The following is a 25,598-nucleotide window of genomic DNA, read 5'->3' as shown; positions in this document are numbered from 1 at the left end:
TGCAGAGGGCTGCCGGTTTTGCAAGCTGTCGGTGCCTGCTCTGGGGCTCTCCCAGGTGTGGCCTTTTGCTGGCAGCCAGAAACAATTAACTAGCAAATGGAGTGAGGACAGAGGCTAGCCCGAATTACTGCCTCACAGGTGGATGCCCCTGGCCCTTCTGTTCCCCAGCCTGAAGGATTTGGCTCTGGGTTTATCCGGTGTGCACACCAGCCCCTGCTACACCCCTGCTATGCGGGGTGTGAAGCAAAAGCACTGCTCCTATGGGCAGGGGTGGCTGCAAGGCCATCACACCGGCCAGCTGGCAGGCAGCAGCGTTACAGACATCCCCTGCTTTTGTTGCTAAATTTTGCCACGAGTTCAGCTGGCTCTTGCGGGAGGAGCCCGGCCGGGTGGTTTCTGTGCTCAGCGATGGGCAGCACGCCACGCGCCAAGCCGTCTCGCTGCCAGGAGCAGCAGGTCCTGGCAAGGGGCTGGGGCACGGCCGCGCTTCCCGGCAGCCAGGCGCTGCGGCAGCCTCCAGCCTGCCCTCCTCACAGCATCGCCTCCTGCGTGCGCCTTCTCCCTCCCCAGGCGCCGGCTGATGATGAGAGAAATCGCACCTCGGGCATGCTGTTTCCCAAGAAGCGTGGGAAGAAGGTTTTGCAGACAGCGAGGCAGTGCCCTGAGACATGTTTCCAGCTCCCCACTGTTGCTTGCCAGCGATGCGGCTGCCCCGCAAAGCTGCCACCTCAGGTGGCGTTTTGCCCAGGTCGCAGAGGTCCCACATCATCACCCCTTTTCGCTCCATCACGCCTTCTGACAGGCAGGGTTTGAAGCCTGCGACAAGAGCGTGGGCCCCGTGCTGTCAGCACTCAGCTGGTGTTTCCCTCTCCGATGGCCCCGGGCTGAGAGATTGGGTCCTCCCCATCCATGCAATGCAAAGAGGATTTCAAAAGCCTGCTTGCAGCTCCAGCCCAGGCTTTGCAAGGGAACTGCCAGGATACAGCCAGCCAGGCCAGAAGAGTACCTGGCCATGGCAGCCGCGTGTCTTTTAAACAAACTAAGATGATTCTCACATCCATCCTGGCCATCTGTGTTGTGCAGGACATGGGTATCAGTCCAGGGCATCGTTAAGCAGTGCCATGGCAGCCCTTTGGTTCTGGTTATCAGCTGGTGACAAGGGCTGATGGCAGGAGGAAAGCCAGGGTTTAAAAGCTGTGATCTGAACCCTGCATTGCTGTTTGTTTCTGGGTCATGCATGAGGCCATGCAGAGCTTATTTTCAGATTCTGGCTTAAAGATGCCTGAAATCTAATTCAGTTTATACCTGGGGAAGCCACAGATCATGGCAGTGACAGCTCCTACTCTGGAGGAATTTGGGGGAGGTAGCAGAGGAGAGAGGGTGATCTTTAAGGTCCCTTCCAACCCGAGATGTTCTGTGATTCTAGCTTGCACTTGATTTTTCTTTCCAGGTGTAGTGAAATTTCACAGAGACATTAGCCTTGCTTCATTAGTGAGGGCTAGAAAATATTTCCGAATACCTTCCTTATCACCATGCTGTTCCTTTCCAAACCTTGCCCCTGCATCGGCCAGGTGTGCACGCCGCCTGCAGCAAAGCAAATCCAAACTAAAGCCTCCAAGACCTCCCAAAATAAATTGGCATGGCCCCAGTTGGCTCTTTGTCCAGGAACACAAGTGGCCCTCATGGCTGCAGCAGGTGACAGCTTGCTGGATGCGAGTGGCCAGCCATCAGCAGGGCTGCGTGACGGCGTGCTGGTCACGGCACATTAAATAGCACGGTCCCCTGGGCATCCCCTGCTGTGCACCTTGATGCTCTTCACTAGCTCAGCTTTGGAGCATAGATATATCTCGGTCACACCTCTCCTCCTTGGGGGTGCTAGCAGCTGTGGGCAGCAGGACCTGGGCATCTCCCCACCCTGCTTGCTTGATGAGGACCAGCTGCCTGGCTCCTCCATAAGGGGCTGCAGAGAGCCACTGGCTGAGGATGTGGGCATGCAGGGACTTTCTCCTTCCTCATTGCACTCCCCGGGCTCTTCAGATACCAGGTATTTCTTCCCTGGGTAGGATTTTCCAACCTTGAGGGCTTGGAAATTAGTTGGCTGCATTGAAAGCTGCTGGGTCTGGGTAGAGAGCAAGTTAGGAAAACATCTTTTCAAGTGTTTTGTTGACATGTTTACCCTAATTTTGTCAAGCCTCAGGGAGCTGGTACACAACTTAAAACAGCTTCTGTTTTTTTTTTTTTTTTTTTAAGTTCCTCAAGGGCTGCTCTAGGCAGGCACCGTCAGGAAAGCTGGTCTGAACTGACTTCTCAGTTAGAGTAATTAAACCCACTTTAATTTTATCTCTGGGGGAAGAGTCCCTGGATGGGCGATGCACTCAGCTCAGGCTCATTGTACCAGGGCAGCCCTCACGCTGTGGTCAGGATGAGATAATTTGCCACTGTCACTTGAAATTTCTGCCTGCTATCTGTTTTTCTGTGAGTGGCAGTGTGTGCCTGGGAAGCTCCCTGTCATCGTGACGTGCTTGCAGTTCGTGCTGTAGTTTGTGACTTCTACCCGTGCCTGCTTGGTCTCACCCAGAGATACCGGTGCCTGTTTGATCTAGCTTACCTCACTTTGAATCACAGCTGCATTAATCCTCCTTAAGCCTAACCACAAAGAGACTTAAAGCAATTTAACTGGGAAGCTTCGCATTTAATTTAGGCGAACATTTCTGGGGCTCCCTGTGCAGGACGCCTCGCTGTCCTGTGGTCACAGCCAGCAGCCATATGTACAGCGCTTGTCTGCATGGGTTGCAGCCTTGGTCTGGAGCCAAAGCATGAATAATTCCTGCTGCCGCGTTCCCTGTGGTCCTGAGGAAGACCTGCCCCATGGTGGGATGTGGATCTGAGCCACGCTGGGTGCCAGGGCGATCCTCCGTGTGCAAGCTTGCTATTGCATGTCTCTGGACTCAGGGAGTTTGTGGGATCGCGTTCCTAGGGTCTGGGAAAGACAACAAAGAAATACCGATCCGTGCAGGTCATGCTGCAGTTGTATAACCACATCCCTTCAGAAGAGGTCTGTGTCTCCTCTGCAGAGCTTCTCAGTGGTCTGTGGACAGGTAAAAAAGCAGGCTTGCAGAGAGGATATGTTTAACAAAGCGTTTTGGGGCAGCATTGGCTTTCCTCCAGCCCCAACCATCCCAGTGTTCATCCCATCCCAGTGTCTGTATCAGCGCACTCCTGTGCCCTCGAGATCAGAGCTTGCAGGGTGTTCAGATCTCTTTGGTGTCAGAAATAAAGTGGATTTATTGACTTGGAGTGGATTTAAGTGGGAAGTGGCTAAAATAGAAGCAGGTTGGTTCTGATGTCCGTCTGTTCTGGCCCAAGTGCTAGATCTGCATGTTGAATGCGTGAAGATGAGTGTTGCATTGCATTTGGCTTGCAAGGTGTTAGGAGCATTCAGCATTCCCCTGCACCCCCGAGGCAAGGAGTACATCACTGGGAGCAAGGTGGGATTTCAAATCCTTCTGGCACTGAACATTTTTAAGTGTTTATCCTTGGGGATGTTTCTGTTCCTCTGACCGGTTCCTGATCTTTCTCAAAGAGGTCTTCAACCCCAGACAAGGGAGAAAGGGACCTTCCTGTGTCTCACTGCTTCCTCTTGCCTTTGCCACTGTTGCTTTCAACATGCTCAGCTTGCAGGGACGTTCAAAGAGGGACAGGAGAAATATCCTGGCATGTGCTTGTATCAGTTTTGAAGCCTCTGGCTTTACTGGAGGACTCTCAGTAGACCTTGTGGAGTGGTTTTGCAGAATGGACACAGGCTACAGGCAAAGCATTTTTCTTTCTTTTCCAGCTCTCTATTTTTAAGCCGTCTCTGAAGCCCTCTTCTGAGTACTCAGATTGCTGTTTTGTTGGGTTTGTTTTGTGATAACTTTCACTGCAGCTATTTTGGGGTAGAAATGTGATAAAAGGGAAGAGGAAGGAAAGATTTATTTTCCAGTTCTTTTTTTCTTAAAGCCAGAAGTGAGAAAATGGAAAATATAAAAGAATATGAAAATGCCCCAATTCTTTCAAAATACTACTTGCTGTTATCCACTAAATTACAGATTTTGTGCATCAACAAAAATGTAAACTGCAGCTCCTGTAGAAATATTGGGGCGTTTTGGTTTGTCCACTCTGGCTAGGGTGCTGACCTGGAGACACAGGGGGAATTTTCTTTGGCTTCAGCTGCTTTGAAGGACCCGTTGTTCCTTAACAGTGGTCGTTTATGCTGACGTACGCATTTTGTGTGCATCTGTCAACACGGGAGGGGGAAATTATTGAAATGGGTAATAAAGGAGATGAAAACAATCCATGCTGGTCTCCGGATAATAACCAGCTGACATTAAGACTAAGCCCAGCCGATTACGGTTAATAATAAATGATCATTAATTAAAGCTAAATTACAGGGGAAGGTGCAGGCTTGGCTCTCAATCCAATTAGAGGCCTGTAATTCATAACGGAGAGAAGCTGTCCAGCCCGTGAATAAATGATCAAAGGCCAGCAAAGTCAACAGCAGGACTGTGTAATGGTTTAGGTGACGTGTCGATAGGGAAGAGGCCAGGGAAGGATTAGCAGGACCGTGGCCAGGCATCTTGTTTGGTTTGCCATGCAGTGTGCCAGCGGGGGACGTGGCAGCGCACGCGCCTGTGTCCATGTGCGAGGGCCCAAAACCAGGCCACAGCCTGGCTCCAGAGCCCCTTGCAGCAGCCCCAGAGGGATGTATGGGCCTGGTGGAAGGGGGATCTTCATTGTAAGGCCCTAGTGGGGACAGCTGGAGGGAAAAGGCCCTTGGGCAGCTGGTCGGGCCTCTGGGAGGAGGGCCAGGAGGGTGTTTGTTGAGGACACACCATTAAGCGGCAACAAACAACAAGCAAGGTGGTTTTGGCTCTGTTCCAAAGCCTCCACTGCATCTCAGAAAGTCATGGCCTCATATGCCTGAGCCTGACTGACTTCTTCAGGAATCATAACTTTAAAAATGTGGATTTGTCAGGGCCAAAGGGAAGTGCTTAAGCTCGTCCCTTCTCCCCAGTCACGCCTGGGGCCCAGCTGGCTCCCAGCCCCTCTTGCAGCACTGGAGGAATTGTGCCACGGTGTGTGAAGTCCCCACATGGTGTGAGAAGCAGAGGGAGATGATGACAGCCACTCGCTTCGCTTTCAGAAGCAAAACTGAAGCCGGTACAAGTTCAGACCTGACTCTGATGTGTCATGTGTGTGAGGATGGGGAGTCAGAGGAGACATTCATACCCTCAAAGTCGATGCTATCATTGGCAAGGGAGCAGTTCTTCACTGGGAGATGAGAAGATGAGTCAAGAAAAGGCTGCCAGTGGAGCAGAACATGCAACCATCCCTGGCAGCATCAGTGATGCTGACAAACCAGGGAAAACAGGTTACGTTCACTGGGGAAGCATTAGGGATAAGCAGGTAATGTGTGGAGGCACCCTGCCAGCAGTAGAGGATGTGAAGCCAAATAATTCCCATTTTATTTCCCTCTTCTGCCAATAGTCTGGGAACCAAACCCATTGCTCAGACTGTTTTGAGTAGGTGGAAGCCCTCTCTGCTTCCATGAATGGTGATCAGGGAACCTTGCTTACCCACGGTTTACTCTGTGCTTCAAGTGCTACCACCTCGCGTAACTGTGATGGAGTCAGAGAGCAGTAGGAGCTCCATCCAAACCACCAGCCCCAGCGTGTTCACATACTTCAAGGCTTGGATTCTGGGGACAGAAGATTACTTGTTAAACCTTGTGGTGGTATAGAGAAGTTTTAGATCATGCCATCTTCCAAAGGTCTGAGAACTACCAACTATGGGGAAAGACAACTTTTTTGAAAGATTAGGGTGTTTACAGCAGACTCAGACCTTCAGATATGTCCCTCAAATGATCCTCAGATAATTTGTAACATCTACTATGCTCTGAAAACACTGCTCTGGTCCAAAGAAACTCTACCTATGTTTTCTGCTTGTTTCTTTTGTGTCTGACCTGCACAGCAACTGATCCAGATGTTCTAGACTAGATTAAAGGGAATACTCTCATTCAGGAATAAACGTGCGGGTTTGATCTTTTTGTTTTGTTTTATTTAATGTAGTGAAGAGAAAGCCTTTTTGCATTTTGGCTCAACACACTTTCACGCTGCCAGTATCCACGTAGGTAATTCAGAAAGATGCTCTAGTTTGGACTTGCATACTGTATAATTAACCACCAGGTGTAGACCCATCCTTGTGGCACCCCTGTGAAGTGTGAGCTGGAGGATGGCTGACACAGCTGAGGCACCGGGGCTTGCTGGGACCAGATGAGTATCAGCTTGTGCCAGCACTGGGTACAAGGTAGGAGCCAGGGAAGAGAAGCTGGCAAAGTTTAGTCTCTTTGCACAGCTTTGTCAGAGGAGGCAGTTACTGACTGGAGGCAGTATTTCCTAAACTGCACTGCCCATGCTTTCCAGGCCAGTGTGTGCATGTACCTGCGTGCAGAGCAGCCGTGGACAAAAGAATCTCCAGGTCTACAACATGCCAGTGGGCAAGGCTGCAATGGCTACATCGTGGTCTTGTATCTTCAAGAAGAAGCAAGAGGGAACCCGATCCTGCAGCCAGACAAATCAAAATACAAATAAGAAGAATGAGATGAGCCTGGAAATATTTTGATTACCTTTCTCCAAACAATTTTATTTATTTATTCAGAGACTTGATCTTTCCATGTTTCTAGGCTCCAGACCTGGGTGCACAGACAGCAAGAGCAATTTTTGGGGGTGTTCACAATGGACTGCCCTACCCCACAATTCCCACAATGGGTGTGAACGTCTGGTTTGATGCTGAAAGCACTGTTTAAAGAGCAAGCTTCTGATCTGAATTTCCTTCTAACTGAAGCTTCTAAAGGCTGCAGCACGATATAGCAGGGTACAGTTATGCAGGAAATTGCCTTCAATCCATTTGACTGTATCTGAGATGATTTTTTCCCTTCCTGACCTTCAGAGGTTATTCTGGAAAACCGATTTTCAAGGTGCTATTGCAGGAAGAATAAAAATAGCCAAACAGATGAACTGATCTCACTGAGAGTGCAAATACTTCCAAGCGCTTATAGTTCAGAAACCATGAGACCTGTAGCAGGAAGCAGAGGGAATCCCTATACAAAAGAAGGAAATTTGGGAAGAATGACTTAATCTAAGAGAAAATTAGGTGCTGTGGCCTGTTGCTAGCAAGGCAAGAGTGTCTCAAAGCACCAAGCCCATGTGCTTGTCATGCAGGGTGCCAGAGCACAACTCCCCTGTACAGCTGAACCTTCTTGGTGGAGCAGGGCTGCTGGCATCTCATGAAGGTTTCAGAGACGGGCTCTGGGGACTCCACCATCTGAGTACTCCATCTGAAGAACGGTGTGGGATGAAATTTGAAAATACCTCTAAAATTGCCTCGCAAATGCCAGCCTGGGAACTGCTTAAAACCAAATGTCATCAAGCTGATTTAGGAGGAAAGCCCGATTTAATCTTCCAGCACTGGAAGCTATTGCTTTTGGGAAGTGTGATCATGGAGACAGAGCTGGCTTAGGCTCCCAAGCTCTGCTGTGGGTGTCTGCAGGATGATGTGATCCCCTTGTTGTGAGAAATGCCTCTCAGAGACAGCAAAGAGCACACTAAGCAAATACTCTTCTGATCCTTTCCCCCTCCCCATCCATCCATCTCCCCTTTTCTCTGTCATGTTAGCAGCACTGCCCTCCTTTCCCAGGGCTCCCCACCCTCAGGAATTTCTGGGGAGGGGAGAAGTTCGGCTTCTGCTTTGGCTTCAGCCATTAGCTACCAAGATTATGCTGGGGTACAGTTTGACCTTTTGGTGGATGAGGGCTCATACTTTAAAGATGACTTGACTACAGCACTCACGGGGGCTTGGAGAAATGAGAGAAGAGATAACAGAATAAGGAGGAGTCACAAACCAGATAAGACTCAGAAAAGCCCTCAATAACACTTCTACCTAGAGTAAAAGACCTGGCATCATTGCTTGAGGCACGGTGGGGAGAGACTGAAAAATAAGCCGCTAAGATTTTTCTTGCAAAGATGTGAACTCAGCAGGTGGAACAAATTCATAAGGATCCTCCCCCTTCCACACCCCACAGCTTTTAAAAAGCAGGACCCAACAGATTTACTGTGTCACACTCCTGATCATAGACCATGGAGGATTTGTAGAGCTCTGGACACTTCCCCTCAGCTGTACGCAGCACTGGTGGCCCACTTAGCTCCTGTCACTGTTGTCACTGCTCATGCTTCCTCTTGGCACCCTTGCCCATGTGCCATGCTGCTCCGAGCCCGTTTCACCTCTGCACACCAAAAGTTTGCTGTGACTGCCTTCGGGTGGGACCTGGCTGCTTCAGAAGAGCCCTCCAGCACCAGTCAGAGCCACAGCTTCAGACCTGGTCACCTTGCCGTATGTTGGCTCCAATTCGGTGAGGGATGGACGTGTGCCGTACCCCACACTGGGGGTTATCTCCGGTATTTAGGTTATGCTAGGCATCTGCTTTATCTCAGTATTCAGCATCCAGCCCCTCCGGATCCTGGACAGTGAGAAACTGGCAGATAGTTTCACCCCCAGAGCTTTGATTTTGTAACTTTTAGCTGTCCCTTGCCACCTGGCCATCACATGCCAATTCTCCCCAGCACACCTCATTTAATTTCACCGTATTCACTGAAAAGTGGTGTAGGATGTTCATTTGGGCTACTCAGGGTGTTTTGTTTTTCAAAAAAGCTCAGATTTGGGAACGGGCTTTGGGCAGGGTGCAGTGACAGCTGTCCCTGTAGCCACTGTCCCAGCTGGGACTTGAAGTTGTTATCCTTACCCATCTGGCCCCTGACTGCTTGAGTCCAGCCTAGGGGGAAAAAAGAAAATAAGGCACAGTGGGAGCCCATGGAGGGAGGGAGGAGGCTGGAAAGTCCATGCAGGCTTGTGATGCTGATTCCTCTCTTCCATTTTACACATCCTAAAGCCATTTCCCTTGAGGCTGAGGAAGGCAGATAGACTTAAGTAGCTGCTACTCTTCAGTCTTTTAGAAGTAGAAGCCCTTGTGAGTATGGTCAGCATCTACAAAGGGAGAGGGAGATGTTATCGCTTTCCAAACAGAAAGAGATTTTTCCCTCTGCCCCCAGGAGATGTTTCCAAAAGGGACAGGATGCCCCCTGCTCAGCCAAAGGCAGGGGATACATGGTCCTGAGAGCTGAGGCTCAAAGTTTGTCTGGGTCCTCATGGATTTCACCACCGTGGTTAGAATTTTTGATATCTCATTGGGAATGATTCATGTTTGGGCCTCTCTTTGTGGCAGGGGTTTTCATAACAGCTTTCTCTGATGCATATCAAGAGCTGAGTGAGCGATGAATTCTTCCCTCACTCGGGATATTTATAGTGTCTTTCTTTCTTCTCAGGCGAGTCACCTATTTTCGCAGAGCTTGTAGGCGCTTCGTGTCAGCGAGACTTCAACTCCTCTGCCAAAGCTAGGGGAGATTGGCCAAAGGGTTCAAAAGTTTCTCAGAACTGGGATGGTGGATTGGCTGGGATTGCCCTCTCATACACTTTTACTTTTACTTTAAACCCCACCACATGAGCCTTGCATCTTAAGAAACTGAGCTAAAAGCCACGAGACTACACATTTCAGCCTTTATTTTTGGAGGCACCTAGGGCTGTGTTTTCCATCTGTTTCTCCACAGTTGGGCGAGCTAACATTTTGTTTCTCAGTTTGCACTGGAGCTGGGTTCTCGGTATTTTGCTGGGGAAATTGGAATCGTGTCGGCAGCATCTCTTCCAGGGTGCATCGGCTCTGACCAGACCAGGTGGGATGAGACCCACAGCATCTGGTGTGGGCTTATTATAGCTCTGCCTGCTCACCCAGAATGGATGAGGACCAATGTGTATTTCTTTTCACCAAGGGCCTATTCTGCACTCTGGGTGGGCAAGCATAGCTGCCTGACTGCTTTTCTGTCCCAAAAAACGTGTCTGAACTCATGTTTTCACCTGGAGGGCTCAAGAAGGGAGGAGAGCAGGTTGATCTGACCAGATGAGTTGCCAAGATGTCCATCCATCACCCCTAAGCTGCTGTTTTGTAGTCTCAAATAGGGAACTGGAGCTGCAGGAGTGAATGTTTGCACAATGGAGATTCAAGCCTGGGGGAGGTTTCCTGTCTAAACAGAAAAAAAATATATATGCAGTTTTTAAAATAGTTTTTATATTTAGGAGAGTTTTGTGTCTTCTCCTTCACCAGTGAATACAACCAACCAACTCCTCCCATTGCTGGAATAAAATAAAATATAAAATAAAATAATGACCAAAACAAAAATTTGAGGACTTCTTCTGTAGGTACTTATTCCACTGCTTCTTTTTTTTTTTTTCCCTATTCTATTCTATTCATTTTTTTCCTGTTCTGTTCTCTCTCTCTGTAGATGCTGTCCCTATGATCCTACTGCCTGTGCCGTGTATCCCCCCAGCCCCAGGTTAGTGCTCCCGTGCCACCTCCCGCTGCCTGGGAGGGCTGCATTGCACCATCCTCCAGCAGTTCTGTGCACTTGTGCCCTCCTCCTCTTCCCACAGCCTGATTTATTGGCTTTATCTTTCCCTTTTACAGTCGCCCATTGCTGCACCTGATTGCAGTGACCTCCGGTCCCCGCATAGCTCGCATTCCTCAGGGGAGGGCTGCAGGCTGGGGAAGGGCTTTCTCCTTCCCAGAGCCCCTCCAGAAGAGATCAGTGTGTCCCTCAGCCACATTAGTTGACACTGCAACCCAGCCCTACACTGTCTGTAACCTGCTGATGGTGTCTCTGATCATGTTCATGGCCTGCCATAGAAACACGCTGCAAATTATCAATAAAACTTGATGAGAGCCTGAGGGAGAAGCGGTGTGGGGCAGGCACGAAGTTATCCTACAGCTACGGAAGCTGGCAGGAGCCTAGGGAAGTTGGGATGTCTTTCTATGGAGCAGAGACTGGCTCAGAGGAAAAAAGCTCAAAAATCTGCCCGGGAGGCTGGGCAGACCCAGATCCTTCAGGGTCAAGGCCACACAGCGGGGAAGCCGTCCATTCAGCCGTCTTCTCTCCTCCCCTGGAGGTGCTGGGGTGTCACTAGCTACCCCAGTGCTGAGCCCCTAATTCAAACAACCATAAAATTATTTAAGGTTGAAGAGCCTTAAGATCACCAGGCCCAACCCTCAGCCCGACACCAGGCCAGGAAGCCAGCGGGGGCCATGGCTCCCCTAGGCCTCACTGCCCAGTTGTGACACGTTCCCCACAGAAAAACAACAAGGGTTGGGCTGACGCTGGGCCAGGGATGAATCAGCCCCTCCGTCTTTTCTTCCCCTTCCTTCCAGTGATCCCAGTCTGTGCTGGCAATGGGAGAAGTCACATCAGAGGCCCAGCTGATGGGCTGGCATGGGGAGGGAAGCTCATCTCTTTGCATCGTCGCTGGGAGCTGTGCCTCGATGGGGTTAAGTCTTCCCCAGGAAAGAGGCAGATGAGACAGTAAAATGGTCGCTGAAGGTTTAATTAAGTTCTGCAAGTGGAGACCTAGCAGGGTGGAAGAGTGCCCGCTATTTCCCAACACCACACTGCAACTCTTGCAACAACTGAGATAAATTAAGCTGATGGGCACTTCTGTGCTGGAGGCACAAGGCTTTTAGTGTATCGCGTTTTGTCTTTGTCATTGCACAGTTCAGGGCAGAAGGAGCTGAAATAGCAGCTGATTAAAACAATTACAACCCTCCTGCATCGTCACAGCCTGCCACAGACAGCCACACATTGCTGGGCTGTGACTTAGAGAGGGAGACAGCATGGACATTAAATGGGTGCTCGCTCTCCACTTGGTGTCCTCTGTGCCAAAAAACAAACAAACAAAAATATTTTGTAGGTTGGGAGAGATAGGCTTTACCAGACCCTCTTCTAACAGGGGTTCCCAACCAGCCTCTTCCCCTCAGTTTTGTTTGAGGACATCTGAGGTCTTGGACTGCTTTTTTCCTTCAGAAAGGAGAACTTGAGACCTGCCACTGTGGTGTTTGACCCTGCAGCAGTATCTTTGCTCTTTTGGCGTTGCGTGGTTCTACATCTCACCCTCAGGACATACATACACAAATACAGCCACTTATTGCAGACAGTCTTGGGGTGTATTTATGCATCTGAAAGCAAGAATAGGGACCAGGAGAGCTGGGTTTTTGTTGCACTGTGGGTGGAAAACCCCAGCCCTCTGGGGTTCGGTCACTGCGGCCTTCCTCTATTTTCTCCCTGTGACTTCCCTAGCCTTTCTCATGTATTTGCATGAAACTTCTGCATAAATGACTGTTAAAGGGACTGCACCAACTCCAGCAGGCACAATTAACCTCCCAGCGAGGGTTACAATCTCCCGTGTTATCCAGCCAGACGGCCTGATCCACGGTGACTGCCCTCAAAGGCACTGTGTTGTACCGGTTCTGGAAAGTCTTTGCTCCATGAATCCTCCACAGCTTCAGGTAATTACAGGAGAGGATCTTGCTGGAGGTCTTTAAAACAGGAATTGGGCATGAGACACTTGAAACACTGGAAGTTAAATCTGAAGATTTAGGTTTTACCTTACGTTTAGATTCAGATTACCTTAAGCATTAGGATTTGAAGTTTTTTGCAGGTTATGAGATGACCCAGTCTACGTGACGGATACGCAGAGATAACTGATAGCAAACAGCATTGCCAGATCTTTTGCTGCATGTAATTACATATCAGCACATACCCCTAAGTGATTAATTACTGCCTGATGTGCTTTTGGAGCTGAGGGAGCCCCTCCCTTCCCCAACTCCTTATTTTTTTCCTTAGGAAGGAGTCTTGTTGGCTTATAATTGGGGACGTTTGAGCCAATATTAGGAGAACACCATCTTTAGGGAGTTGTGCCCACAGTCTAGCTGTGCAAGGCATGTGATACACACACTCACACATGTGCACACTGATCCCCAAATCCCTCCTGCCCATGTGTGGAGCCAGAGCTGGTGATAAGAGAGAGGAGCTCAAGAGGAGGGCTGGTCAGAAACTGTCGGGTTTCCCAGACTGTCAGGTGTTTCTGCCTTTGTTTTCTTTTAATAGAGTATAATAATAATTTATTGGGATAGGAGAATCATAGGACTGATTCAAACACACCCTTGTTTTGGATGCTGATGCAACAACCCTTGAAAAAGGAATGAAGCACCTCTGATACTGTCTGTGAATCTTCCTCCTTTCTCATCTTGGGAATGGCTGCCATGTGGCTTTCATGTATTTTTGGCTGATGTGATGATTCTTGATGTGGCAACCTTAGGTTTTCTTGGTTTCATCCATACAAATGTAAGTTCTTGGTTTTTTTCAGCGGCTCGCACCCTGCACTAGGAACATGTCTCGCAGCCAGCGTGGCATGGAAAATGTGCATGTGATTGATTTTGTTGCCTGGAGCCAGTGTTGATTTGAGATTCTGTGCGTGTTATGTTTTGTGTATTGATATATTTTTAATTCGTCTGCAGTTAGAGCTCTCTATTTTCCCCCAAAGATGCTAAGCTTGGTACGAGGTTGGCTGAAAGGCAGCCTGAACAGGGCAGAGCTGAGCTGTGTCTCCTGGCTTGGGTGGTCCTCCAGACCTGGTTTCAGGGGGGCTGAGAGGAGGGACAGCACTGTGGGACTGCCCTATTCCACCCTGCAGCTGCTCTGAGTGATTTCCCAAGCCTTGATAGGAGGTGGCAGAGCCCTCACCTTGCCCTCCACACGTAGTCACCAGCTGAACAAATCCTCCTCTACCTGGGGAAGTGAAACTTAATGAATAAGGTCACAGCACCCCAAAGAAAGACCTTGGGGCACCAGGTCAACCTGAAAGTTGTCTGGAAAACCAACACAGAAACCCTGAGCAATTCACCAGAAGCTGCATTGCTTCATGGTCAGGAGGTGGACAACAAGGGAGAGCCTTGAGGTCAAACCTGCAGGGCTGGGATTTAAACGATCTGCTGACTCTGTCACAGCCTGTAAGTGTCCAGAGCTTGTTTGTGAGCAATTAATGTCGTTGTCTCAAGCAGAGCCATGGAGAGCACAATTAAGTAATTAATAGTAATTAAAGGGACGTTATCCGTGGGCATGTTGTCCGTGTTCATCCTTCACAGCCCTGCATCAGTGACTGCCCTATGCCAGCTCCCCCAGGCAAGGGCAGAAGTCAAGGGGAAAGGGCCTGGGTGGGCACCAGCATGGGACCAGCCCCACGTGGGACCAGCTTGTCCTCTCCGTCAGCCCCACAGGACACCCGGGGTGCCACCAGAGCCCCAGGTGACAGTTCAAGGCAACCAGGCTCTTCCATCATGGTTGTTCAAGGCAGCTGGCTTAGTCTACTCTCATCTATTTAACCGTGGTTGTTCCTAAACTCTAACTGCTCCACCCCTTTACAATCAGTAAAGACATAACTCTTGGGGACTTTGACATTTCCACCATTAATGTGGAACTGCCTGAAGGGGAAGTTTCAAGGAGGAACAGAAAAACAGCCCCACTCCCACCCTACCCCCGCCAGATCTGAGCAAACCTCTGCTAGTGACGGATGTTGAGGACTGGGAGGAGAAAATGTCTCCTTGTGGGCTGGTTTGTTTTGTTGTTGTTTTATTATCATTTTTATTTTATTTTTTCAAGCATCCCCATCAACAGCAAAGTCAAGACAGGACAAGAAAAAAGCAACGTAGGGAAGAAGCGAAGAATTCAGCTTTAGACTTCACACGCACTGCTCTTCGCTTTGAAAACCAACAGATGAATCCCCCTTTGAGATGGAGAGGGGGAAAAAAAAATAATGTTTGAGCTTTTGAAAACGTTCCCTGCGTTATTTGCTGAATTTGACTTCAAGCCGCAAATATTCCGCTCTCCATAAAGGGCATGCATCTTCTTAAGCAGGTTTACCTTTCAGCTCTAACCACCGCTGGTCCCTGGTGCTTGCAGATACGTTTCGCCGACAGGACCAGGCTTTTCAGGAACAGCCTTTAGCAGTGTCCTGGGGGCTCACATCAAGAGGAGAAATGACTAGGTTCTCTCTGTTCTACTTCTGAACACCTGCCCCTTCCTTTCAATGCTTCCCCCTGCCTCAAAGAGTAGCTAAGCTGTAGGTTTTCAATGATTTTGTGTCTTTATCCTATTTATGCATTGCAGGACATTAGAAACAACTGAGAACTGAATCTTTCTCTCAAAGTCACAGCACACAGTGTAAGGCCCCCAGACGTTTCCCTGCAGTCAAAAATCTCCTGATATTTCATACATTAAATCGATATATGGAAGCTGTTCTTTTGCTGTTACATTTTTTCACAAGCTATGTATTTACCCTTGCTAGGGCTCCTCAAAAAAATGTGTCAGGGCTTCTGGCTCATGCCAGCAGCGTGTGGTTTCTTGAGAGTGAGTCATTGCATTTGCAAGGCTTGAGCTTGAACTGGAAGCTGGATTTCTGCGCTGTTCCTGGGGACTTGCCTACAGCCAAAAACTACTCCGAGGTATGCGGGGATGCAGGGGAATACAGGTCTTGGGTGGACTGGAGGAGAAAAGTATTTTTTTCCCGCTTAGCAATTGCAGCCACAGTGGGCTGCATGAAACCAGAAAAGGAGGCTCAGCCTACAGGGTCAGGGGAGGGTCCCCAGATGAATTAGGCCACCTGGGATAATCAGGAATGGCTATTCTGGGTACAGCAGAGCCTCAGGAACAGCACTGAGGAGAATGAAAGACAGATTCCCTTTTCCTCGTGCTCTCTCTCTCATTATTATCTGCACATAAATTATTCACATTCTTTGCAAGCCGAGTCCTGTCTTGACTGAAGGAGTTCAGATTAGTAGAACCCAACAATTTTCTGCATATTTCATGATAAAAGAAGCTCCAACTGGGCCAGAGATTAGGAGCAGGAGGAAAAGGGATAGGATTTCTTCTGATGAGAGTTTCCTGAGATTTCTGGACTCGTGATAGCAGGGACTCCTGCATACCCAGCCAGAAAAAGGCCACGGCATGGAGAGGATGGAAGGAGATTCCCCCTGGGCAGCTTGGGGAGCTGCCACGCAGACAGAGGAGCGATGCTGGGGATCACACGCTCCCCTTCTGCCCTGCTCAGATGCCAAGGTATATTTCATTATATACATTTAGTAACAGAAACTGCCTTAAAAATAATTCCAGATGAAGAGCCATCTCAAAGCAAATGTGAGCCATTCCGGCACTGCTGTTTCAGCATTATCCAAACAAAGAGGCCAGTGCTGCTTGGTTCCTCCCCGCCATCCCCCTCCACCTCCCTCGGTGGCGTTTTGCCATCAGCATTTCCATGGAGTGGCTCATTTTTTACCAATTATCATTTTTGGGTGGCGAGGGAGGAGGAGCACCAGATGGTTTCCAAGCAGCTCCGTTATGTTACAGGCACCAACGTTTTGGGCAGGGCTTCTCTCACCCTGGTTTATTGATCACCAAGCATATGGGGACCCTAAACGCAGCAGAGGCTCCCAGGCCCCATTTCAGTGCAAAGAATGCCAGAACTCAGTTTTACAGAATTCACAGAAATAGCAATTTCTGTCTAGGGGAGATTTATGTGGTCTTCCCCCCCCCATCTCCAATGTGCATATATGCTCAAGCACAAGTGACCCCAAAATACACCTCGGCTGTCCTTCTGGGTACAGTCTCAGCCTGATCCATATATATAAAATGTACCCTGGGCTAATTTCCAAAGTTTTGCAAGGATCTTTAACCCTCATCCTGGGCTATGGCAGCTTTCAGCTTAAAATAAGCCAGTAAATCACAGCAATGCTCTGCTCAGCTCAGAGCATCCTCAGAGGTTACAACCCCTCAGACCACAGCGATAAAACTCCAGCAGGGCTCGCAGTTCCCAAAACAGCCCCTTCAGTGACCTCCCAGCAGGTTTATGGCCTTATCCTTCAGCGTTCCCTTCAAACACCGTCCCACCAGAACCTCTCGCCTGCAATCAGGCTGGTTTTCCCCCATTCCACCCAGGCGATTGCTACGGACACAAAGCAGGCAGGCTGTAAAGAAATGCTGATGCTAAGGTTCAGTAAAACAGCTTTGCTCCCTCCCCTTTGCTCTCCTCGAGTTTTGCAGGGAGCCAGCAGGGGAGGGAGGAGGGGGCCCCAGACGAGTTCTTTGTCCTGCTGAGGTTTTGTGGCCGGTGAGGGGTGATTCATCATGGAATTATTTCATCCCTTTCCAGCCTAGGCTTACTCTTTCCATCACGCCCTTGTGACGAAAAGATGATGATGGGCAGCACCTTTAGGGACGCTGGGCTGGGTGGGAAGACGGCTGGGTTTGGTGCCAGAAGCTGCAGAAAAATTGTCAGGGAAGGGGTTGTTCGATTCCCAGTTCGATTCTCCATGTTGTGGAGAACAAGTTGCACACAACAAGAACGGTGTGGATTAGCATTATTTTTCCATTTTTTTTCCTACAGTCCCTTGTCGTCTGGGCACCCACCACCTTATGACAAATTCCTCCTTCTCAGGTGGTTTCTAAAGCTGGCTGGGAATGAGCACAGTCCGTCCTGGGAGGATGCAGTGGGCAGGAAAATGTTGTAAAGCTGCAGCATTGCCATTCCTCCTCCGGCCTTTGGAGATTTTACATGGGCAGCAGAAGCCAGAGAATGGGGAAGTTGCCAAATAGTTGAAAGGGTCCCCTTGTTAGAAGGGGTAGAGAGTGCAAGCAGCAAGGGAGGGGGCTTTCCGAGAGCTGTTTAAACATTAGCCAGCACAACAATTGCCCTGTGTTCCCATTTCCCATTGCCACTTTTTTTTTTTTCCTTTTTTTTTTTCCACCTCCGTGCTCACTCGAAACCACAGCAGGGTTGAGCAAGCCGGGATACCCTCAGCCAGCCAAGTGTGAACGGGAAATGTCACCCTGAGCACCACGGGCTGGAGCCACAGAACGGGACAGGACCGAGCACCGAGGGGGTGGCACAGCAAGGGGACCACCCTGATGCCACGGCATCGTACCCAGTGCCCAGCTCTGCTTTCCCTGGTCGGGGAGCCGCTTGCACTGGGAGGCTGGTGGGGTTTCAGAGAGCCACCACTCATAAAATTAAGGCAGCGTGGCACGGAGATGCTGGGGGTTGGACCTTGACACGGCTCTGCTGCCCACAGCACAAGCAGGAGTGCCTGCCTTGATCTCCCACTGACCCAATACCACTCAAACCCTTTCCCCAGCGTGTGAGAGACATAAATCCTATGCATTAAGCATCTTTAGGATGGGGATCTGAGTATTGTGACACTACCCATTTATTTTTTTTAGCCTTGGGAGTAAGAAAAACACTAGCAACCCTCTCTTACAGACCCACAGCAGCGCTGGATGGGACCAGGAGCTTCACACGGTGTGCCTGTCTCCCCAGACACCAGCTTTTGGGAATCCTCCAGCCCCAGCGCTGGGTCACAAGAAACTTCCCAAGCTGACAGCAGCCCCTTTCAGCTGCAAAATTTGGGAAACACCGGGCCAAAGTAACGCTAACAACAACGCAATAATAATTCTGCTGGGTGAGACGAGCTCTGCCTCCCATTCCCCGGCGTTTGCCAGCACCCCGTGGCCATGGGTGCAGAAACACTTCTGGCAAACTCCTCATCCTGAAGCATTTTTGCAAGCAGCTTTCCAGGAGATGCCATTAGTCAGGACTGTCAGGGAGGGAGGACAAAGAGGTCGTTAGTGCTGATTCAATGCCCCAGGGCACGGGGGATTATTGCTGCTCACCTGGCCGCTGGGTATGGCTCCAGCGCAAACACCTGCGGGGTCAATGGGCTCATCACTCACCTGCCACCAATACCTGAATGTAGTTGTGGAGAGTTGCTTTTTTATATAAGGTTTCCTCACTTAAATATCTGATGGAAGCAAACACAAGCTAAGCTGATATAAAGAGTGGTTCCTTGGAGCAGATATTCTCAGGCTATTCTCTCCATATTCCCTACTCATCACAAACTGCCTTTGTTAAGGATATGCTTGTGCTGAAACATCTCAATTTTGTCCTAATGGGTGAGTGCTGTCTCTTTTTTATTTAATTTATTTATTTATTTTGCCTGATATACTTGCAAAGTGCCTGGTGTCCTGCAGACCTGACTCACCGCAGTGGCCTTTTGCTGCTCATACAAAAATTGGGGGCAATTCACGCTGAAGAAGCTTTGGGATGAATGAAAGCAAGGCAAACAAGGCCTAGGCTTGAATCAGCAGGTTGTTTTTCTTAGCCTATTCTCAAGAGATGGTCACCCTCACGCCACCCAAACCTTGAGAAAAGTACCTCGTGCTGTGCACAGAAACATCTCTTTGCGCTGCACTGTGCTCCAAAGCTTCAGTGCTCCAGGAATTACATTAACCAAGATGATCCCTTTAAAGATACTTGCTTGGGAGCAAATCCCATTTGAAATAAAGCAGAGGGATTTAGCTTAACAAGGCAAATTGGGGAGGGAAGGAGAGAGGGAGAAGGATGTGCTCAGCTGAGAGAGCAGGAGGCAAGGCAGAGGCAGAAAGTGCAGACAAGGAGCTGCAGGGCTCTTGGGATGAAGGAGGCATCATGAAACGATGTGCAGGAAAATGTGGGGTGCACCAGGCTGCTGGAGGGGTTTCTGAAGCAACTAGCTCATCTCCGAGCTTATTTCTGTCCCAAACACCATCAGCTAGAGCAACACCCCCTGAGATGTGACACTTTTTGTAGTTTCTTGCCCTTTGAGTGATAGAAGTCGCAGAGCCCTGTTGCAGCGGACACCCCAGCTGCTTCCTGGCTGCTTTTTCCCCCTGGGGCACTGCCTGGTGTCCTGGGCCCCACACACCATCAGGGTCCCAAAAAAACGTGGTGCTGGGGAACCACAGCCCCAGCTTTGCTGGCTGTTTTGCTGGCCTCCCTGCTCGGGGAGATGATGCAGCAGTATAAATCAGGGCCGGAGTGCTGCTTCGGGGCACTGTGAGGTCAGGGAGCTCCTTGTGCAAGGTTTTCATGACAACTGGCCCAAACACACACAGCCCCTGCTGACAGAGGCACTCTCTAGCCGTCCATGCAGCTGAAGGCACAAGGAGCTTTGCCACAAGTGGCTTTAGGGTTAGATAAATTGCAGGACACCCCTGCTAAGCCCCCCTGCTCGCAGCCTGAGGGCAGCAGACCTTGGTGAAGCCACACACCGAGCCCCAACCTCTCAAAACCTACAGCCCCAACCCTTCTGGCTGTTTCCATCGCAGAGCCCAGCTCAGGGATGGCTCCTTCCCTTTACACCAGGGCCTGGTCCTGCAATGCACACAGCACATCCTCGCACCCAGGAGTGCTGGAGGCCACGCGGGATGAGCTTTGGGTAAACCTCTCGCAGGGTTCGTGCTCGCTCCGTGCCCCGTCAGATCGCACCGTCACCACTCTCACTCGTTTCCTTGCCAGCTGCAAAGTCACCACTTAAAAATATATAAATAAATAAAATAGAAAAAGTCATTTACCACCCGCTCTGGCTCTCATCTCCGAGATGTCACCCAAGCTTCCTGTGTCAGCAGCCACCCGGGAGCAGGGGCCGCCTGCAGCTCAACTCAGCCCAGCAGCATCCTGTTCCCAAATGCCTGCCTGGCTCCTTAACCCCTGCAGCCCCAGCTGTGCCCCTGCCTGCACCACAAAACCCCCGACCTCCTCCAGCAAACGAAAGCAAGACCTCACTCCTCTAAGGGCCGTGAAGTACCTTCACGTAGGTTTAAAACAAAAAGGGAGAGGGGAAGAAAATAGCCACGGCAGAGAAGTGTTCTCCCCTTTTACACACGGGAGCGCAGATGCTGAAAAATCAGGTGGCTTGTCAAAGGTTTTGGAGTTCATCCACTGCAGAGCTTTCCATGCTCCTGATGCCCCAGAGGATGGCCTGTCCCAGGGTTTGTCCTTTGGGCTGCTGGCCCAAAAGCAGGTCGCTTCTCTGTCCCTGTGCCCAAGGGAGGCAGGAGCAACCTCCGCCGTGTCGAGCTCTGGGAAGCGGCCCTAAAATGCGGTGTTGACAAGGAGAAATAAGCGGAGGGACACGTGTTGGTTTTTGTTTGTTTTTTATCAGGCCCTTTCATTGTATAAATAATTTATTTCAGTTCACAGCATTATGTCTGCATCTTTTTTTAAAAAAAGAGGAAAGACAGGAGGGACAGAGACTGACGGGCAGGGGCAGGGCTAAGACACAGGCAGCAGGATTTCCAACACTGATGGGCACACGGCGAGGTACCTCGTGGAGTGAGACCCGTACCTCATGACGTCGGCTAAAATAAAAAAAAAGGGGTCGTTCAAACAGGTTTAGAGGACACACAACCTCGCAAAACGCTCGGCTCGTTTTCAGAGCAACAACCAACACGGGCAGTCAGTCCCCTTTAGCTGCTGTTCTGCTGAAGCACCTCTTCTTCTAGCCCACCATAGGCGACGCTCATCTTCACACAGGAAAATCAGCACGCAGTCGTGAAACGTTACGGAAATACCACGGAAGCCATTAGCTACTAATTGGAGAAGTACTTTTAATTATTGCAGAAAGCCGAGCTGGTGGGAACGGCACCCCGACAGCATCCCGCCTGCCTCGGATGAGCCTCAGAGCACGCGAGCCAGGCGCGTGCCTGAAAGCTCAGCCAAAAAGCAGTCCCATCTCCGAGGGGATGCTCGGTGCCAGCAGACCCAAGATCCACACCTTGACGGCGAGGAGGCAAAACACACAACACCCACATTCGTTCTTCTTAAGAGGTGGAGAGGTGGCGGGCAAAAGGAGTTCTGTGTTTTGCCCCTGGAATGGGTCACTCGCCAAAAAAAAAAAAAAAAAAAAGAAAACAAAAAGGTTTAAGTGTTTGGCTTCTGTGGCATCAAAAATAAATATTTTGCTCTCTCTCCCAACAGCAAATACCAAAGTGTTCCAGGTGAAGACAAAGCAAAGGAAACCCAACGAGGCAGGCACACAGCCTCCTAAGCTGATGGGACCAGCCCACTCGCTCCGCGCACAGGTCGGGACTCGTGTAGGAACTCAAATCCCGCAAAAAAAAAAATAACAAGAGACGTACTGCTTGGCCGCAGCGTTTGTTTTCTGACAAAATGCCATTGGAAAGGTACCGCGCTCGTCGCTGCAAGGGGAGAATCAACTCCCTGAAACCTGAGGGCATTTTTTTTTTTCTTTGTCTGCTTGGTGGTTTCCTTGGCTGTTTCGGGGAGGGTTTTCGAACAGGAAGGCTGGTGGAAAAGCACCACAAACTCCTGCCTGCCCGGCTCTCCCTCCTGTCTGTGGGCAACGTGGGGAGCGGGGACCCTGCTTTTGTCCCGCAGAGAGCTGGTTCCCGGGCCAAAACACTGCCAGCAAATGGCTTACAGTCCCCAGGGCCCCCAGCCTGGCCTGATCCCACCTCGGTGCCCAAACATTCACCTGCTGGCAACTGGGGGCTCTCTGCTTTCCATCGGGTTTAAATCTTCATAAAAAAAATAAGCTCCCCCCCGCCTCACCCCCTCTCTCCACACCCCATCGTTTCCCCGGCACTGCCGAGTCCCCTTTTCCTGCCGCATTTTGCAATCTTTTTGCAGGGTTTTGCAAGCTCTGCCCTTTTCACCCGGCAGCTGTCCGTCCTGCCACGACCTCCCCGAGCTCCTGTTTAACAAGCGCTGCCCCAGCCTCCCGCACCAGCTGCAGGGCAGCACGGTGACCGGTCCACCCAGCGGTGTACAAAGCTTTTTTTTTTTCTTAAAATCTGTATTTTGGGTCACCCCGAATGGAGCATATTAGCACCTTGGCGCATGCCTGGGCACAATAAAGACCTGCTCGTGGCTTTGCTTCAGGAGAAGCCACAACCACGCCTTTAAGAACAGAGACTCCTGGACGCCCCTCACTTCACCCTTTTTTTTTTTTTTTCTTTTTTTTTAAGCAAACAGCTTAAAGCTCAGCACCAGTCACCAGCTGCTACACACCCCCAGCCGCTGCGGCATTACTGAAGGCTGCCTGCCCTTGTGCTCTGCACTCATCTGCTCCCTAAAACACCAGCCCGCGGGGTTTGGATTTGTCCCCTCGGCCGGGGTTTGTCCCCATGGCTGGGGTTTGTCCCCTCGTCCAGGTTTTGTCCCCTCGGCCATCTCCCCCATTTTACGCTACTCCAGCCCCCCAGTGAGGGATGAAGGCAGCCGAGAGCCGCCCTCCTTGCCGGCTGACCTTGCATTAAAAGCTCCAGGCGCGCGTTCGCCCTCTCTCAAATGCACTTTAACAGGGTCCTGCCCTGTTCACCCCTTGGCCTCCGTGCCCCGCAAGGACGGAGGGGCGCTGGGGCGGCCACCCCGGCTCCATGGGCTCTCGGCCGCCCGCGGCATCTTGTCCCGCTCAGAGCATCTCCAGCCTGGCCAGGGGGGCTCAGGGCATCTCCAGCCCGGCCAGGGGGCTCAGGGCATCTCCAGCTCGGAGCCCAGCAGCCACCCTGTGCTCCACGCCGCCCTCCGGCCGGGGAAAGGGTGGTGGGCAAGGGGGAAGAGCGGGAGAAGGAGATCCTGGCTCTCGCCCGCAGTCAGGATCAGGGCTTGGCTAGCAGGAGCGGTATTGTTATCACCGCTATTGTCGTCGTTTCGTTTGGAAAGGGACAAAAAAAAAATAAAAAGAAGGAAAAAAAAAAAAAAGGAAAACACAAAAAACAGGATCGCTTTGGTTCTCTCTCCCCCTCGGTTCCTTTGTCTGCATTCCCACCCGTCCACGCGTCTGCGGGCTTCTACCGCTTCTTCTTCTGCTTGAGGGACTTCCTCCGCTTCAGGATCATCTCGTAGAGCTTGTCCATGCCCTCCGTCAGCCCCTCGCCGATGATGGCGCAGGCGGGCTGGATGTGGTAGGTGGTGGAGGGGGTGAGCTCGTGCAGGGCCAGCTGCTTCTCGATCTCGGCCACCGGCAGGGACTTGGGCAGGTCCTGCTTGTTGGCGATGACCAGCAGCGGCGTGCCCTGGTTCTCGGCGAACTTGGTCACCTTGTGCAGCTCCGTCTTGGCCTCCTCCAGCCGGTCCACGTCCACCGAGTCCACCACGTAGATGATGCCGTCGGTGCAGCGGCTGTAGGACTTCCAGAGCGGGCGCAGCTTCTCCTGGCCGCCCACGTCCCAGAAGTGGCAGCTGATGCCCTTGGCCGTGCCGTTGCTCAGCCGGATCTTCTCGGTGTTGAAGCCGATGGTGGGCACGGTGTTGACGAACTCGTTGAACTTCAGCCGGTACAGCACCGTCGTCTTCCCCGCCGAGTCCAGCCCCAGCATGACGATGTGCAGGGACTGGAAGGCGGAGATGTTGGACGAGATGTTCCCCATGGCCGCCTGCGGGGCGCCCCTTGCCGCCCGCCCCCCCCTCCTCCTCCCCTCACAACCCGGCGCCCATGGCCGCGGCCCGGCCCGGCCCGGCTCGGCTCGGCCCAGCCCGGCTCGGCTCGGCCCTGCTGGGCTCTCCTGGGCTCGGCAGGGCTCGGCTCGGCCGCTGGCGGCTCCACGCCGAGCCGGGGCTCGGGGACTGCCGGCCGCCGCCTGCCGCCCCGCCCGGGAGGAGGGGCCGCGCCGCCGCTTCCCTCACGGCCTCCTGCCCTCCTTCCCTGCCTCCTTCCCTCATTCCCTGCCTCTTCGCTGTTCCTCCCAGCCTTGTGGCCGAGCCGAATTGCTCGGGAGGTGACAGCGGGCTCTGTTTTCTTGGTGGAAATGCCCACGAGCAAGGCTCCTTGGCACCTTGTCACCTCCTGGCACCATGTCACCTCCTGGCACCGTGTCACCTCCACGCGTGGCGTGTGGCGTCACGCAGGTGCAGGGCTGGCTGGAGGGTCAAACACCCACCCAGCACACCCTTTGCCCTCCATGGGATAATCGCAGCCTTGCTTTGCCCCAGGTGCTGTGCCAGCTCCAGGGGGAGGAGGTGGCGAGGGCTCCCTCCGAGCTCGGTGGCACTGCACAAAGCCAAACCCGCAGGGTGACGATGCCCAAACCACCACCTCCTGCTCAGCACAAGAGCAGGGCAGGATCAGGGGTGTGCCACGAGCTCTGGGAATAGCTGGATCTTACCGAGGGCTTACAGCAGGCTTAACCTCCTATGTGGATGAAGGACAGCACTGCCAGCCCCGGGACACCCTTTGGGAAGCCCTCTCCCCTCCATCACCTCAACTGCAGGAGCCAAAGCTCCCCTCCCTTGCTCCTCTTTCATTCCCACTGCTGGAGACAGATCTGAGGCTCAGGTTGAAAGGCTTCCCTGTCGAAACAGGCCACCAAAATTTCTTTCTCCCAACAGCTGAAGTCGAAGGGCGAGCTGCCCCTCTCTTTTTTTTTTTTTTCACCCCGGCATTGATTGTGGGTTATAAATAAAGGCGAGATGGGATAGACAGGCTGATCAAACCTGGGGGATGTTCGAAAAAATGGCCTTATATCAGATGATGCCAAGGGGACGGAGATAAACAGGAGCGTTGCAGTGGTGAATTATGCTGCAGCTAATGCCAGCTATCCATAAATAAGCTGTTAAGACCTCCGCTGAATATTAAGCGCAGAAATACCAGCGTTAATCGCAGCTGAGAGGAGTGTGCCCAGTCCATTCAGTGGCAAATTTAGGGAGCCGAAACCCATCTTTGCCATACATCCCCCTCCCTCCTCTACTTTCTGCCCCTCACCCTGAGGTTATGCAGCCAAGGTTAAAGCCAGCATTAG

General features: G+C 51.3%; 1 protein-coding gene and 2 long non-coding RNA genes across 3 annotated transcripts; 2 read left to right on the top strand and 1 right to left on the bottom strand.

The window, feature by feature from the left end:
• Positions 1-1,793: 1,793 nt before the first annotated feature.
• LOC140002959 (uncharacterized) lies at positions 1,794-14,767 on the top strand. The gene is made up of 4 exons (XR_011810749.1): positions 1,794-2,044; positions 10,428-10,478; positions 10,610-12,478; positions 14,631-14,767. It is a non-coding gene; the product is annotated as an uncharacterized lncRNA (long non-coding RNA).
• LOC140002960 (uncharacterized) lies at positions 2,061-8,341 on the top strand. The gene is made up of 2 exons (XR_011810750.1): positions 2,061-6,345; positions 6,462-8,341. It is a non-coding gene; the product is annotated as an uncharacterized lncRNA (long non-coding RNA).
• A 6,209-nt stretch (positions 14,768-20,976) lies between the features above and the next one.
• On the bottom strand, positions 20,977-24,421 carry ARL4C (ARF like GTPase 4C). Its single transcript, XM_027461104.3, has one exon. The coding sequence runs from the start codon at positions 24,228-24,230 to the stop codon at positions 23,652-23,654; it is 579 nt and encodes a 192-aa protein (XP_027316905.1). The 5' UTR covers positions 24,231-24,421; the 3' UTR covers positions 20,977-23,651.
• Positions 24,422-25,598: the final 1,177 nt, after the last annotated feature.

Source organism: Anas platyrhynchos, chromosome 7 (genome assembly GCF_047663525.1).
Source record: "Anas platyrhynchos isolate ZD024472 breed Pekin duck chromosome 7, IASCAAS_PekinDuck_T2T, whole genome shotgun sequence".
In the NCBI taxonomy this organism is placed as follows: domain Eukaryota; kingdom Metazoa; phylum Chordata; class Aves; order Anseriformes; family Anatidae; genus Anas; species Anas platyrhynchos.
The sequence above is the reverse complement of the archived record's forward strand: the minus strand, read 5'-3'. Positions and strand labels throughout refer to the sequence as shown.